The sequence below is a fragment of the Oncorhynchus clarkii genome, chromosome 19 (genome assembly GCF_045791955.1).
Source record: "Oncorhynchus clarkii lewisi isolate Uvic-CL-2024 chromosome 19, UVic_Ocla_1.0, whole genome shotgun sequence".
NCBI classification, from domain to species: Eukaryota; Metazoa; Chordata; class Actinopteri; order Salmoniformes; family Salmonidae; genus Oncorhynchus; species Oncorhynchus clarkii.
In genome coordinates, this window is record NC_092165.1 from 32,053,089 (window position 1) to 32,070,883 (window position 17,795).

Consider the following 17,795-nt stretch of genomic DNA (forward strand, 5'->3'; position numbering starts at 1 on the left):
ACCATGCAAGTTATTTATTTCAATTTTTAGCCCCAATTTTCCATCTTGTCAATAGAATGTGCATGATGTCACTGCAACAACTGTCGATAGATGTAGCTGGTAAATTCGCTCTGGCTATCTACTCCGATTTCAGAGCACTCTCGTTCGAAAACCCGTCGAATATGGCCGGTGTCAGTAAACGTTGGCAAAAAAGTGTAATTAAATGTTTTCGGCTCCCGAGTGGTGCAGTGGTCTAAGGCACTGCATCTCAGTGCTAGAGGTGTCACTGCAGTCTCTGGTTCAATCCAGGCTGCATCTGGCTGTGATTGGTCCCATAGGGCGGTGCACAATTGGTCCAGCGTCGTCCGGCCAGGGTAGGTCGTCATTGTAAATAAGAATTTGTTCTTAACTGACTTGCCTAGTTAAATAAAGGTTAAATGAAAAATATATATTTTTTAATTTGCCAGCAGCAAAGTTGCAGTCACCAACGCTCTGGATAACATAACCATAACAGCCTAACCAGCTCTGCTAGGGTAAGTAAAATGGTCAGTGAGCTGTTCAGAGTGAGCTGTTCTCTCATTTGTGTCTGGAAGTAGCTGGCCCACGTTAGCCAGTTACCTTGGGTGCTTGACTGCCGCTGTGAGGTCAGAACGCTTGGATCAACCCTACTCCTTGGCCAGAGCGTCTAGTGTGAGCTCTGAACGCTCACTCTGAGCGCACTCTGGCGCTCCAGATGAAATTTACGACACGCCCGTAGTATAAACCAGCCTTTAGTCTTGAAATCTTTGGTTGTTTAGTACATGGCATCACATGTGAATCCTTAAATAGTTGGGCGGGGCTAAGACTTTAGAGGGTGTGAATGATGCTGAATGGCCATAGACAAAGAAGAGCTCTCCAGTAGGTGTACCAAAAACATTCAAGAGCCATTTTCTCAAAAGTGAAGCTACAAGTTTAGCAACTTTCAAAGCAGAATTACTTTCCCATTGTTCCTCAACTATACTGTATGATATATAATTTTCTAGCTCTGAGTCTCTACTTTTATCCGATGTAAAAAAGCAGGCTCGCCGGTATCTGCATGTACATCATATGGCCACATCTATTTGTCCTTTACATCTAAGTGTCCCTAAGTGTCCTGTATTCTATTTATGCCATGTATTATGAATTTAAGTGAGTGTTTTCATATGCAACATTTTAATGATGTAAATTCTGTTACGTCTAATGGTTTTACAAAGGTCAAGTCTATACCTAGGGGTATAGAGGGGTGTTGTACAAAACATCTCTAACTAATCCGAGTATCAAAGCCAATGACGCAGTTTCAAAATGACACCTTACCCACTTACATGTGTTCTGGCTCTGACCCAACCCATCGGTTTCTGGACCAATCAGATGGCCCCGAATGGCCCCTTCACATCCGGTATAAAGTCAGGGAGGTACTCAGATCCAGACTCATTGTGGAGAAGAAACGAACGTCCATGGGCGTGGCATAGCATTTTGGCCGGAGCAAGAAGTCTGGGTAGCCAGGAAAGGACTCTGTGTACTCTCAAGTCAGTCTACAATAGCCCTGTGTGTGTGTGTGTGTGTGTGTGTGTGTGTGTGTGTGTGTGTGTGTGTGTGTGTGCACTCAAGTCTGTCTGTCTGTTAGCCCTGGAGACAAAGCTATGGTGTATGAAACCATTAGAATCCTCAAGGTCACTCCCCCTATCGTTTGACCTCCAAGACGTCTCTGTCTGTTTATTGACATGTAATAGCAGACTGGGACCTGTTAGCATACTACTGAGATGAAAAATACCCTCTGATCAAATTGGATGGCTGCAAATTAACTACAGGGCCAACAAGCTGATGAGATTTTAAATGAGCTCTAATTTGTCTGAATTGTCTTCAAGCCAGCGCTGATAAACAAAAGAAAGGAGAAAAAAATGGTAGTAGCGATAAGGAATTGACTGTTGTTGCACTCACCTGTGAAAGTCCCAGGTATATGGACACCGTCTCAGAGATGTACAAAAACCTCCCCTCCTTGTTTAGTGCAAATACAAATCCATCCAGGGACTGTGTGAGAGAGAGAGAGAGAGAGAGAGAGAGAGAGAGAGAGAGAGAGAGAGAGAGAGAGAGAGAGAGGGAGGGAGTGGGAGAGAGAGAGAGAGCAAGAGAGAGAGAGAGAGAGAGAGAGGGAGGGAGAGAGAGAAAGAGATAGAAAGGGAGAGAGAGAGGGAGAGAGGGAGAGAGAGAGAGAGAGAGAGAGAGAGAGAGAGAGAGAGAGAGGGAGAAAGGGAGAGACGGGGAGAGAGAGAGAGAGGGAGAGAGAGAGAGAGAGAGAGAGAGAGAGAGGGAGAGAGTTATATGATGTATACTGGGACAGAGATAAAGCTATGGACCATGGAGAGGAGACCCGCTGAGTGTTTGTTGTCTGTTTGCCTGTAAAACCAAAATGACACCTCCCCATGTGGAAGGTAGTATCTCTCATGATGACAGTAACAAGTACAACCACAAATAACAGTGTGAATGCAGAAGCATAAGTGCAAACAAACCCAAGTTGGAACAGACAAAGAGAGCAAAGCATACAGCACAGTACAGCATATTATCACTGCATCTATGGACCTTCAATCCATGTACGTTTGCAAACTTTATCAAAGTTTGAATAATGTGTGTGTTTTTGTCCAGGGAAGTCTAGAGCATTTGGGGGGTATTGGGTGCGACTGTGTTGTAGTGTGCTTACCATCTAATGCACTTTAACAACACCTTGACTACCCTTTCCTAACATTATGCTAGTTAGGTCTACTCCAGGATGCTGGTAAAGTCTACACTAGTACACAACTAGAAGTCCTTTCCATTCCAGCCCATATCAATATAACGTGTGAAATCTACTATAATATGCTGGTTAGGTCTAGGCCAGGATGCTGGTAAAGTCTATGCAGAATGCCGATCCATTCCAGTCCAGGCCCATGTAATATGTGTGTGTTTTTACTTCCTGGATATAGTCTACCAGTATGCGGGTCCATTCCAGTCCAGACCCATATCTAATGACGGCCCTGCTCTTAGATCATGACTGGAAGCAGCGTTCTGTTCTGAGCCCAGCCTCCAACAGGCCCAATTAAGACACCTATATCACTAAAGTGAACTTCTGCTCCCCGACTGGCTGGGATAATCTGTAGGGGCAGCTAAGCACAGGCACACCGCACAAAGAAACGGAATAGATTGGAGGAAAACAGGCTTCTCCCTCCCCCTCCATCTCCAGGCTAGCTCTGAGACTACAGGTCCTGAAAACAACAAGGCATTTATGTTGCAAAATGTCCCTGCCGCTGATCTGATCACCTTTCTATGAGGATTACTCTGTCGTGTCGCAAGCGGCGTTGCGGCGCATACGGCGGTGGTATTTCATATGTGCGGGCGCGTTTCCATTTATTTTCCCCAAGCAACGTTAAAGGAGCAGCTAACGGCAGCTGGTGTGAGGAGAGAGAGAGAAAGAGAGAGAGAGAGAGAGAGAGATGGAGCGAGAGAGTCTCCCTACCTGCCGATAAAACAGGGCAGCCTGGGGCTATTTACAGCCAGCTGATATGCAGCTGACAACAGCAACTCCCACTGAGGCCCTGCTGAAGCCAGACAGCCAGCCAGCTCCCAGCCAGCTTCTCCAAACACATCTGCCAGGAGAAAGAGGAGCTTTACATTGCTCTTCTTTACCTTACACAGCTAACGCTGGCACCGATTTAGCGCCTAACATCCACAGCAGACAAAGAAGACTCATAGTTTGGCGTTTCATTTAGCTCTCTGCTCGAGAGAGAGGCATGTGCAGCATATCTTGGGTGTTGTCTGGAAAAGCTTACATCAAATCCTTTGTGTGGCTCTCAAACTGAATAATAATGATATTTTATGTATTTCTCGTCATTTTCACAGATCACAGAGATTACAAAGATTGTGCATCATAAACTGTGCTTTTTACGTTTAACATAGACAATAACATTCCAAGTATATCATTTATAAAGCGTAGTTTTGACTTTAGTTTACATTTACAGTGCATCTCCTCTCTCTGGTATGGTATATCCTTCTTCAAAAGGAACCAACGCCTGTCATCTTTCAAATAGCTTCCATCGGTCGTTGTTTATCATTTTTCAGGAGAGCTTGTGGAGAGTTGAGCTGGGGGTCCTTTATTCCAGTAGCACCAACCATTGGTTCTCTTTTCTTTCTTCCTTCCATCTGTCAGTTCATTTCTGTTCCCCTCAGGGAGAGCACCTCAGAGCCCCGGCAGCAGTGACACACTCTGCCACCCCGTGACCAGAGGATGGGGTCTCTGGCGGTGTAACGCTATCATCCGTCCCCACAGACTTCACCTGCCTGTCAGACTGGGCCCCAGCACTCCCCCCTACCCAGCCTCCAATCATTTCTCCCTGTCCGGCCTGCTCCTCTTTAAAACGCCTAGCATCTGCGGCCCAGGAATGGCAGCTCTCTAGAGGGGGGAGCTGCAGAGCACCACACACACCGGAGTTGTAGCTGCTCTGTAGCTAGCTTCTATCGCTGATAAACGGTGATAAACGGCCACTGTTTACAGGCTAACCACTGTGTAAAGTGCGCTATAAATCACAGCAGAGACAAACTTCTAGGGGAGAAATGTGTTACATTAAGATGGGGTTCTTAAGTCATTTATTTAAAAACATTTCAGACTGCTTTGACTGAGTGAGGCACATTTTGTTTTTGTGCCCAGTTCAGTGGGAGTGGAGAGCAAGAGAAGAACCAATAGTGTGTTAGTTTGATCTTGTTGGCAGGTAACAGGCTTTGGCTTGGGCAGGCACCTGTTTACCTCTAAACTCTAACCCCTGGCATCACACAGCCCAACTAGTGATCCACATAGGTTAGAGAGGGCATCAGACCCACCCAGATATTACAACTAACATTACTGTAGACCTCTACCCAGATACTGTACGGTTGTTAACTATCAAGCCATTTTATTTTGTATTGGCAATGCATTTGAGGACTTATCTTTACGGAGATGATCCTGGAAATATCAATAAACAGTTCCTTTACCTTGTACATACTAACCAGACAACCATGACGGAGTCCTTTAAGCAAACACTTCATGTAACCGATGCTTGTTCCTTCCAGAGGACAAACAAACTTCCTGTGAAGGACACAGTTTAGCAGACATCACTCCTGGCCTGGCCTGAGAGAGCACTCTCTCTCTCAGATATTAGCCAACCCAGTGGAGGCCAGCCGAGATGGGGCTCATTGACTATTAACATATCATTAACTATTAGGTCAGACAAAATGGAGAGAGATGGGGTGGCCACATGCTCACACGTTGGCCCAGACACAGCCACTAAGAACAATCACTGCAATTAACACCTCCAGCAGGGCTGGACACAGCAGTGCTAATACACACACAGGCACGCACGCTCACACAGGAGGAGGATTCAATCCCGACTCCAGACTGTAGGCTGAGAGAGGCTCCCGCTGTGAGAGTGTCTGTGTAGCGTGTGAGTGAGCGTGTGATATTGAAGCACCTCTCAGTGCCGTGCATCCCCGGGTCTGCCAGATTTACAGACACCCCTCACTCTATACACAAATCACAGCAATGGCCAGGACTATTAGGCCCAGATCATGTTCTCAGTAAATGACTTCAATCTACAGTGCTCTGGTTGGTTTTAAGAAAAACTACATTTGGATGAAAAGAGATAGGCACAGGAAGAGCAAGAGAGGATGTGAGAGCGACGGTGTGAGAGAGACAGAGAGATAGAAAGAGAAGAAAAGAAAGAGAAAGATCGAGAGAGATTACGAGAGAAAAATGGTTTAAAATAGATCCCCACACTGAGACCCCCTTGAAATCACTCATCCTACCCCACACGGAAACCCCCTTCAAATCACTCATCCTACCCCACACTGAGACCCACTTCAAATCACTCATCCTACCCCACACTGAGACCCCCTTGAAATCACTCATCCTACCCCACACTGAGACCCCCTTGAAATCACTCATCCTACCCCACACTGAGACCCCCTTGAAATCACTCATCCTACCCCACACGGAAACCCCCTTCAAATCACTCATCCTACCCCACACTGAGACCCCCTTCAAATCACTCATCCTACCCCACACTGAGACCCCCTTCAAATCACTCATCCTACCCCACACGGAGACCCCCTTCAAATCACTCATCCTACCCCACACTGAGACCCACTTCAAATCACTCATCCTACCCCACACTGAGACCCCCTTCAAATCACTCATCCTACCCCACACTGAGACCCCTTCAAATCACTCATCCTACCCCACTCTGAGACCCCCTTCAAATCACTCAACCTACCCCACACTGAGACCCCCTTGAAATCACTCATCCTACTCCACCCTGAGACCCCCTTCAAATCACACCATACTTATTGTGCCCATTTGATTTTGTGCTTACCATGGGGGAAAGGAATCTCTGCTTATGCTGAGCATGACACATTTATTGGTCCTATTTAGAGCCAAAATGACCCGTCACAGATTGCTCCCCAGTACCTCCTCTACTCTCCCTCCAGCCAGCCACTCTCTGTGTATGAAGCTACGGTATCATACTTGTAATCTCGTATTCAGTGCAAATCATTTTCAGTAGCCTAAGAAGCCATTCATACTGGACAGATACTAACCACCGCAATTCCATTGTGTAGCAGAAAACGTAGGAGAGAAGAGAAGGACATATTAGATTGATGTGAAGAGATACAAGCATTTCGCTACACCCGCAATAACACATGCTAAATATGTGTACGTGACCAATGCAATTTGATTTGATCACTTTTATCAATTGTTTTGGTGTGGGGGTATCACATTATAGCAGAGTAAATATCACTTGATCTACTGACTGTACATGGAAAACGCACAAAATAAGGCAGCTGGCACTAAATATGAAGAGAATCTAAAGACCATTCTGATGAGCTATAGTCATCCAATCTACCTGTAACCAACGTCACGGTGGAATCAGAAATGTTCTTCGACACTGCCTGGTGTCCAAAGAGAACAGGCCTGCTGATACAGAACATACACTCTTAGAGAAAACGGTTCCAAAATGCTCCTTCAGCTATCCCTATCCCTATTATTTTTTTAATTCCCGAGCATGAAATGGCACAGTGTCACGTTCTTCTAAATGAGCAGACCAAGGCGCAGCGTGAGTATAGTTCCACATCTTTTAATGAATAAGTGAAACTGAAAACAAAATAACAAAACTTACAAAGACCCGTGACTACGTAGTGCTCAAACACACTATACATAAACAATATCCCATAACCCACAGGTGGAAAAAATGCTACTTAAGTACCAGCTGCCTCTAATTGGGAATCATACAAATCACCAACATAGAAAATCAAACCTAGAACCCCACATAGAAAATACAAACTAGAACAAAAAACCCTAGTCACGCCCTGACCTACTCTACCATAGAAAATACAGGTTTTCTATGGTCAGGACGTGACACACAGGGGATGTTCAGTGTGCTGCGTGGCTATATTGACGAAAAAAAAGATGCCATGCGATCGAATGGTGGGCTTTTGCACAGATGGGGCTCCATCAACGGCAGAACGGCAGGCCTCTGCACTCTAGTTATGAATGTGTCTCCCTCTGCCATATGGACGCATTGTATGATACACCGAGAGCAACTGGCAGCAAAAGAGCTGAGCACAGAACTCACAGGTAACTTTGATTGTAAACTGCATCCAACCACATCCACTGTGCTCACACCTGTTCGCAACACCAGGTGGAGATATGGGATCAGAGCACGACAATGTTCTATTTCACACCGAGGCTGGTTGGTTATCGAGGGGGAGCGTTGGAAAGATTTTTGAGGGGGAGCGTTGGAAAGATTTTTGAGGGGGAGCGTTGGAAAGATTTTTGAGGGGGAGCGTTGGAAAGATTTGTCGCATTGAGAGTGGAAGTGTTGTCATTCACAAGGGCGGTAAAAGGACAGTGGTCTAAGGCACTGCATCGCAGTGCTAGCTGTGCCACTAGAGATTCTGGGTTCGAGTCCAGGCTCTGTTGCAGCCGGCTGCGACCAGGAGCCCCATTGTCTGGGTTAGAGGAGGGTCTGGCTGGCAGGAATGTCCTTGTCCCATCGTGCACTAGTGACTCCTGTGGGGGGCTGGGTGAAGTGCTGCATGCTGACACGCTCGCCACGTGTATGGTGTTTCTTCTGGTTTCTGGGTTAAGTGGGCATTGTTTCAAGAAGCAGTGCGGCTTGGTTGGGTTGTGTTTCGGAGGAAGCACGGCTCTCGACCTTTGCCTCTCCTGAGTCTGTATGGGAGTTGCACCAATGGCACAAGACTGTAACTACCAATTGGAAAAAGGGGTAAAAACATTTATTTAAAAAACAATGGATGTGAGAAAAAAAATAGACTTGGTTTACTTTTTGTGTAATTAAAAGAAAATGTGTCTCCTTGCCTATGTAACAGACACATTTGAGAAACTGAACAAACTGCACGAGAGGGGAAATACAAAAACGTTCTACCGATAAGTGACATAATCAGCGGATTCAGAGGAAATAATTATTATTGGAGAGAGAGTCTTTCCAAAGAGAACCCCACCCCCTTCCCTCAGCTGTGCCTGTTTCTAACAGAAAATAGCATCAGTAAGTGTCCCACACGAGTGATGACTGCTCACCTCCAACACTTGGAAGAGCACTTTGGGACCTACTTCCCAACCGTTTGACTGTTATCCTGGCTCAGTTGACATGCCAGTAGGTGAAATAGAACAGCTGATCCAGCTGTCATGTGACCAAATGCATTCACGGGTCACAATGGAGGAGTTTTGGTTCCTGACTCAAAGGGAATACCCTGCCGTTCCCCTCAGAGGATTAATGCCGTGGTCAAAACAACTGGGAACTCGGAAATCTCCAACTTCCGACTTCAGTGCGTTCAAGACAACTGGGGACTCTGAAAAAAACAACCTCAGTCTGGGAAAAATAGTTTTGAGCGGTCATCAAATATATACATTTCAACATTATTTTAAAACGATTTAAATATAATAAATAGAAATGTTGTGGGACTATAGTAGATGAAGAATCAATATGTTTTTAGATTGAGTATTTATTGCGTCATTATGTTAGTATATTATGTATGTTTGTAATAGTGTGCTGTATGTGAACGTGTGTTTGTATTATAAATTGTATTTTAATGTTTAAGGACTCTTGGAAGATTAGTCCAAATGGGGACTAAAAGAGATCCAGATAAAAATCAAAAATCTAAATCAAATTCCAACTCGGGAACTCGGGCCTCTTTCTAGAGCTCCAACTTTTCGACCTGAAGATCACTTATGTCATGATTTTACCTTGTATTTTTCTGAGTTCCCAGTTGTCTTGAAAGCACCGTAGAACATCACCTCATTACCAGAGATGAGGTGGACACTGTCGAACACAAAAGGGTTCTACCTGGAACCAAAAGGGTTATTTCTACCTGGAACCAAAAGGGTTATTTCTACCTGGAACCAAAAGGGTTATTTCTACCTGGAACCAAAAGGGTTATTTCTACCTGGAACCAAAAAGGGCTCTTTAAAGGGTTCTCCTACGGCAGAGTTCTGCAACTGGACGAATTTGGCACTGGTCAAAAGTAGTGCACTATATGGGAATATTAGGGTGCCATTTGGGATGAAGCCCGTGAGCAGAGTAGGGAACTACTGCTGGTTGTCTTCCACAAACTGCCACCGTATGCTGTGGAAAGTTCCTTCCTCCAGGTGACTAGCCAACAATATTGTTTCTACCTCCCTGCGTGCTTGGATTTAATTAAGTGATAACAGTCACCTTGGGGTGATGATGACAGAGCAGGCAGTAATATCTGGGTTAAGGGAAATAGCTAGGGAGACAGGGGAAGACACGGGGTTAGGCTATATAGAGTCATATTATAGATAGAGAGACAGGAGAGAGACAGGGGGCTCGGCTATATACAGTCATATTATAGATAGAGAGACAGGAGAGAGACAGGGGAGACAGGAGGCTAGGCTATATACAGTCATATTACAGATAGAGAGACAGGAGGGAGACAGTGGGCTAGGCTATATACAGTCATATTACAGAAAGAGAGACAGGGGACTAGGCTATATACAGTCATATTATAGATAGAGAGACAGGAGAGAGACAGGGGGCTCGGCTATATACAGTCCTATTGTAGATAGAGAGATAGGGGGGAGACAGTGGGCTAGGCTATATACAGTCATATTACAGACAGAGAGACAGGGGACTAGGCTATATACAGTCATATTATAGATAGAGAGACAGGAGAGAGACAGGGGGGACAGGAGGCTAGGCTATATACAGTCATATTACAGATAGAGAGACAGGAGGGAGACAGTGGGCTAGGCTATATACAGTCATATTACAGACAGAGAGACAGGGGACTAGGCTATATACAGTCATATTATAGATAGAGAGACAGGAGAGAGACAGGGGAGACAGGAGGCTAGGCTATATACAGTCATATTACAGATAGAGAGACAGGAGGGAGACAGTGGGGAGACAGGAGGCTAGGCTATATACAGTCATATTACAGATAGAGAGACAGGAGAGAGACAGGGGCTCGGCTATATACAGTCATATTATAGATAGAGAGACAGGAGAGAGACAGGGGGCTAGGCTATATACAGTCATATTATAGATAGAGAGACAGGAGAGAGACAGGGGGCTCGGCTATATACAGTCATATTATAGATAGAGAGACAGGAGAGAGACAGGGGGCTAGGCAATATACAGTCATATTATAGATAGAGAGACAGGAGAGAGACAGAGGGCTAGGCTATATACAGTCATATTATAGATAGAGAGACAGGGGGCTAGGCTATATACAATCATATTATAGATAGAGAGACAGGAGAGAGACAGGGGGCTCGGCTATATACAGTCATATTATAGATAGAGAGACAGGGGGCTAGGCTATATACAGTCATATTATAGATAGAGAGACAGGAGAGAGACAGGGGGCTAGGCTATATACAGTCGTATTATAGATAGAGAGACAGGAGAGAGACAGGGGGCTCGGCTATATACAGTCATATTATAGATAGAGAGACAGGAGAGAGACAGGGGGCTATGCAATATACAGTCAAATTATAGATAGAGAGACAGGAGAGAGACAGGGAGACAGGAGGCTAGGCTATATACAGTCATATTACAGATAGAGAGACAGGAGAGAGACAGGGGAGACAGGAGGCTAGGCTATATACAGTCATATTACAGATAGAGAGACAGGGGGCTAGGCTATATACAGTCATATTACAGATAGAGAGACAGGAGAGAGACAGGGGGCTAGGCTATATACAGTCATATTACAGATAGAGAGACAGGGAGCTAGGCTATTTTCAGTCATATTATAGATAGGGAGACAGGGGGCTAGGGTATATACAGTCATTTATTGATAGAGAGACAGGGGGCTAGGCTATATACAGTAATTTTACAGATAGAGAGACAGGGGGCTAGGCTATATACAGTCATATTACAGATAGAGAGACAGGAGAGAGACAGGGGGCTAGGCTATTTTCAGTCATATAATAGATAGAGAGACAGGGGGCTAGGCTATATACAGTCGTTTTACAGATAGAGAGACAGGGGCTAGGCTATATACAGTCATATTACAGATAGAGAGACAGGAGAGAGACAGGGGGTTAGGCTATATACATTCATATTATGGATAGAGAGACAGTGGGGAGACAGGGGGCTAGGCTATATACAGTCATATTACAGATAGAGAGACAGGAGACTAGGCTATATACAGTCATATTATAGATAGAGAGACAGGGGGAGACAGGGGGCTAGGCTATATACAGTCATATTATAGATAGAGAGACAGGAGAGAGACAGGGGGCTAGGCTATATACAGTTATATTACAGATAGAGAGACAGGGGCTAGGCTATATACAGTCATACTACAGATAGAGAGACAGGGGCTAGGCTATATACAGTCATATTACAGATAGAGAGACAGGGGCTAGGCTATATACAGTCATATAATAGATAGGGAGACGGGAGAGAGACAGGGGGGAGACAGGGGGCTAGGCTATATACAGCCATATTATAGATAGAGAGACAGGGGACTAGGCTATATACAGTCATATTATAGATAGAGAGATAGGGGCTAGGCTATATACAGTCATATTAATGATAGAGAGACAGGGGGCTAGGCTATATACAGTCATATTACAGATAGAGAGACAGGGGGCAAGGATATATACAGTCATATTACAGATAGAGAGACAGGAGAGAGACAGGGGGCTAGGCTATATACAGTCATATTATAGATAGAGAGATAGGGGGGAGACAGTGGGCTAGGCTATATTCAGTCATATTATAGATAGAGAGACAGGGGCTAGGCTATATACAGACATATTACAGATAGAGAGACAGGAGAGAGACAAGGGGCTAGGCTATATACAGTCATATTACAGATAGAGAGACATGGGCTAGGCTATATACAGTCATATTACAGATAGAGAGACAGGAGAGAGACAGGGGGAGACAGGGGGGAGACAGGGGGCTCGGCTATGTACAGCCATATTATAGACAGAGAGACAGGGGGCTAGGCTATATACAGTCATATTATAGATAGAGAGACAGGAGAGAGACAGGGGGCTAGGCTATATACAGTCATATTACAGATAGAGAGACAGGGGGGAGACAGTGGGCTAGGCTATATACAGTCATATTATAGATAGAGAGACAGCAGAGAGACAGGGGGCTAGGCTATATACAGTCATATTACAGATAGAGAGACCAGGGGCTCGGCTATATACAGTCATATTATAGATAGAGAGACAGGAGAGAGACAGGGGGCTAGGCTATATACAGTCATATTACAGATAGAGAGACAGGGGGCTAGGCTATATACAGTCATATTATAGATAGAGAGATAGGCGGGAGACAGTGGGCTAGGCTATATACAGTCATATTATAGATAGAGAAACAGCAGAGAGACAGGGGGCTAGGCTATATACAGTCATATTACAGATAGAGAGACCAGGGGCTCGGCTATATACAGTCATATTATGGATAGAGAGACAGGAGAGAGACAGGGGGCTAGGCTATATACAGTCATATTATAGATAGAGAGACAAGGGGGAGACAGTGGGCTAGGCTATATACAGTCATATTATAGATAGAGAGCTAGGCTATATACAGTCATATTACAGATAGAGAGACCAGGGGCTCGGCTATATACAGTCATATTATAGATAGAGAGACAGGGGGGAGACAGGGGGCTAGGCTATATACAGTCATATTATAGATAGAGAGACAGGAGAGAGACAGGGGGCAAGGCTATATACAGCCATATTACAGATAGAGAGACGGGAGAGAGACAGGGGGGAGACAGGGGGCTAGGCTATATACAGCCATATTATAGATAGAGAGACAGGAGTCTAGAATATATACAGTCATATTATAGATAGAGAGACAGGAGAGAGACAGGGGGCTAGGCTATATACAGTCATATTACAGATAGAGAGACAGGTGGCTAGGCTATATACAGTCATATAATAGATAGAGAGACGGGAGAGAGACAGGGGGGAGACAGGGGGCTAGGCTATATACAGTCATATTATAGATAGAGAGACAGGAGAGAGACAGGGGGTTAGGCTATATACAGTCATATTACAGATAGAGAGACAGGGGGCTAGGATATATACAGTCATATAATAGATAGAGAGACGGGAGAGATACAGGGGGAGACAGGGGGGAGACAGTGGGCTAGGTTATATACAGTCATATTATAGATAGAGAGACAGGAGAGAGACAGGGGGTTAGGCTATATACAGTCATATTACAGATAGAGAGACAGGGGGCTAGGCTATATACAGTCATATTATAGATAGAGAGACAGGGGCTAGGTTATATACAGTCATATTACAGATAGAGAGACAGGAGAGAGACAGGGGGCTAGGCAATATACAGTCATATTATAGATAGAGAGACAGGGGCTAGGGTATATACAGTCATATTACAGATAGAGAGACAGGAGAGACAGGGGGCTAGGCTATATACAGTCATATTACAGATAGAGAGACAGGGGCTAGGCTATATACAGTCATATTATAGATAGAGAGACAGGAGAGAGACAGGGGAGACAGGGGGCTAGGCTATGTACAGTCATATTACAGATAGAGAGACAGGAGAGAGACAGGGGGCTCGGCTATATACAGTCATATTACAGATAGAGAGACCAGGGGCTCGGCTATATACAATCATATTATAGATAGAGAGACAGGGGGGAGACAGGGGGCTAGGCTATATACAGTCATATTATAGATAGAGAGACAGGAGAGAGACAGGGGGCTAGGCTATATACAGCCATATTACAGATAGAGAGACGGGAGAGAGACAGGGGGGAGACAGGGGGCTAGGCTATATACAGCCATATTATAGATAGAGAGACAGGAGGCTAGAATATATACAGTCATATTATAGATAGAGAGTCAGGGGCTAGGCTATATACAGTCATACTAATGATAGAGAGACAGGGGGCTAGGATAAATACAGTCCTATTATAGATATAGAGATAGGGGGGAGACAGTGGGCTAGGCTATATACAGTCATATTACAGATAGAGAGACAGGAGAGAGATGGGGGCTCGGCTATATACAATCATATTATAGATAGAGAGACAGGGGGGAGACAGGGGGCTAGGCTATATACAGTCATATTATAGATAGAGAGACAGGAGAGAGACCGGGGGCTAGGCTATATACAGTCATATTACAGAGAGAGAGACAGGGGGCAAGGCTATATACAGTCATATAATAGATAGAGAGACGGAGAGAGACAGGGGGAGACAGGGGGGGCTAGGGGGTTGATATATACAGACAGATAGACAGTGGGAGACAGGGGGCTAGGCATATATACAGTCATATTATAGAGAGACAGGGGCTAGATAGAGAGACAGGGGGGGGTCATATTATAGATAGAGAGACAGGGGCTAGGGTATATACAGTCATATTACAGATAGAGAGACAGGAGAGACAGGGGGCTAGGCTATATAGTCATATTACAGATAGAGAGACAGGGGCTAGGCTATATCATACAGTCATATTATAGATAGAGAGACAGGAGAGAGACAGGGGGATAGAATATATAGATAGAGAGACAGGAGAGAGACATATTAATGATAGGCAATATACAGTCATATTATAGATAGAGACTAGGGTATATACAGGGGGCTAGCTATATACAGTCATATTACAGATAGAGAGACAGGGGGCTAGGCTATATACAGTCATATATAGATAGAGAGACAGGAGAGAGACAGGGGAGACAGGGGGCTAGGCTATGTACAGTCATATTACAGATAGAGAGACAGGAGAGAGACAGGGGGCTAGGCTATATACAGTCATATTACAGATAGAGAGACCAGGGGCTCGGCTATATACAATCATATTATAGATAGAGAGACAGGGGTGAGACAGGGGGCTAGGCTATATACAGTCATATTATAGATAGAGAGACAGGAGAGAGACAGGGGGCTAGGCTATATACAGCCATATTACAGATAGAGAGACGGGAGAGAGACAGGGGGGAGACAGGGGGCTAGGCTATATACAGCCATATTATAGATAGAGAGACAGGAGGCTAGAATATATACAGTCATATTATAGATAGAGAGTCAGGGGCTAGGCTATATACAGTCATACTAATGATAGAGAGACAGGGGGCTAGGATAAATACAGTCCTATTATAGATATAGAGATAGGGGGGAGACAGTGGGCTAGGCTATATACAGTCATATTACAGATAGAGAGACAGGAGAGAGATAGGGGGCTCGGCTATATACAATCATATTATAGATAGAGAGACAGGGGGGAGACAGGGGGCTAGGCTATATACAGTCATATTATAGATAGAGAGACAGGAGAGAGACAGGGGGCTAGGCTATATACAGTCATATTACAGATAGAGAGACAGGGGGCTAGGCTATATACAGTCATATAATAGATAGAGAGACGGAGAGAGACAGGGGGAGACAGGGGGCTATGATATATACAGTCATATTATAGATAGAGAGACAGGAGAGAGAAAGGGGGTTAGGCTATATACAGTCATATTACAGATAGAGAGACAGGGGGCTAGGCTATATACAGTCATATAATAGATAGAGAGACGGGAGAGAGACAGGGGAGACAGGGGGGAGACAGTGGGCTAGGTTATATACAGTCATATTATAGATAGAGAGACAGGGGCTATGTTACATACAGTCATATTACCGATAGAGAGACAGGAGAGAGAAAGGGGGCTAGGCTATATACAGTCATATTATAGATAAAGAGACAGGGGCTAGGCTATATACAGTCATATTATAGATAGAGAGACAGGAGAGAGACAGGGGAGACAGGAGGCTAGGCTATGTACAGTCATATTACAGATAGAGAGACAGGAGAGAGACACTGGGCTAGGCTATACACAGTCAAATTATAGATAGAGAGACAGGGGCTAGGGTATATACAGTCATATTACAGATAGAGAGACAGGAGAGAGACAGGGGGCTAGGGTATATACAGTCCTATTATAGATAGAGAGATAGGGGGGAGACAGTGGGCTAGGCTATATACAGTCATATTATAGATAGAGAGACAGGGGGCTAGGATATATACAGTCATATTACAGATAGAGAGACAGGAGAGAGACAGGGGGCTAGGCTATATACAGTCCTATTATAGATAGAGAGATAGGGGGGAGACAGTGGGCTAGGCTATATACAGTCATATTATAGATAGAGAGACAGGGGCTAGGCTATATACAGTCATTTAATGATAGAGAGACAGGGGGCTAGGATATATACAGTCCTATTATAGATAGAGAGATAGGGGGAGACAGTGGGCTAGGCTATATACAGTCATATTACAGATAGAGAGACAGGAGAGAGACAGGGGGCTCGGCTATATACAGTCATATTATAGATAGAGAGACAGGGGGAGACAGGGGGCTAGGCTATATACAGTCATATTATAGATAGAGAGACAGGAGAGAGACAGGGGGCTAGGCTATATACAGTCATATTACAGATAGAGAGACAGGGGCTAGGCTATATACAGTCATATAATAGATAGAGAGACGGGAGAGAGACAGGGGGAGACGGGGGAGACAGGGGGCTAGGCTATATACAGTCATATTATAGATAGAGAGACAGGGGGCTAGGCTATATACAGTCATATAATAGATAGAGAGACGGGAGAGAGACAGGGGGGAGACAGGTGGCTAGGCTATATACAGCCATATTACAGATAGAGAGACGGGAGAGAGACAGGGGAGACAGGGGGGAGACAGGGGGCTAGGCTATATACAGCCATATTATAGATAGAGAGACAGGGGGATAGAATATATACAGTCATATTATAGATAGAGAGACAGGAGAGAGACAGGGGGATAGAATATATACAGCCATATTATAGATAGAGAGACAGGGGGATAGAATATATACAGTCATATTATAGATAGAGAGACAGGGGGCTAGGCTATATACAGTCATATTAATGATAGAGAGACAGGGGGCTAGGATATATACAGTCATATTACAGATAGAGAGACAGGAGAGAGACAGGGGGCTCGGCTATATACAGTCATATTACAGAAAGAGAGACAGGGGGCTAGGCTATATACAGTCATATTATAGATAGAGAGACAGGAGGGAGACAGGAGAGAGACAGGGGGCTAGGCTATATACAGTCATATTATAGATAGAGAGACAGGGGGGAGACAGTGGGCTAGGCTATATACAGTCATATTATAGATAGAGAGACAGGGGGGAGACAGTGGGCTAGGCTATATACAGTCATATTATTGATAGTGAGAAAGGAGAGAACAGGGGGCTAGGCTATATACAGTCATATTATAGATAGA

General features: G+C 44.7%; 1 protein-coding gene across 2 annotated transcripts in view; it reads right to left on the minus strand.

Moving 5' to 3' along the window:
* LOC139375050 (neuronal PAS domain-containing protein 3) overlaps window positions 1-17,795 on the minus strand; it is a 366,286-nt gene that overhangs the window by 99,863 nt on the left and 248,628 nt on the right. For both annotated transcript variants that reach the window (XM_071116431.1, XM_071116430.1), the window contains one exon: window positions 1,936-2,025. In XM_071116431.1, the coding sequence (XP_070972532.1) occupies window positions 1,936-2,025 (90 nt within the window). The remainder of the gene's footprint in view (window positions 1-1,935; window positions 2,026-17,795) is intronic.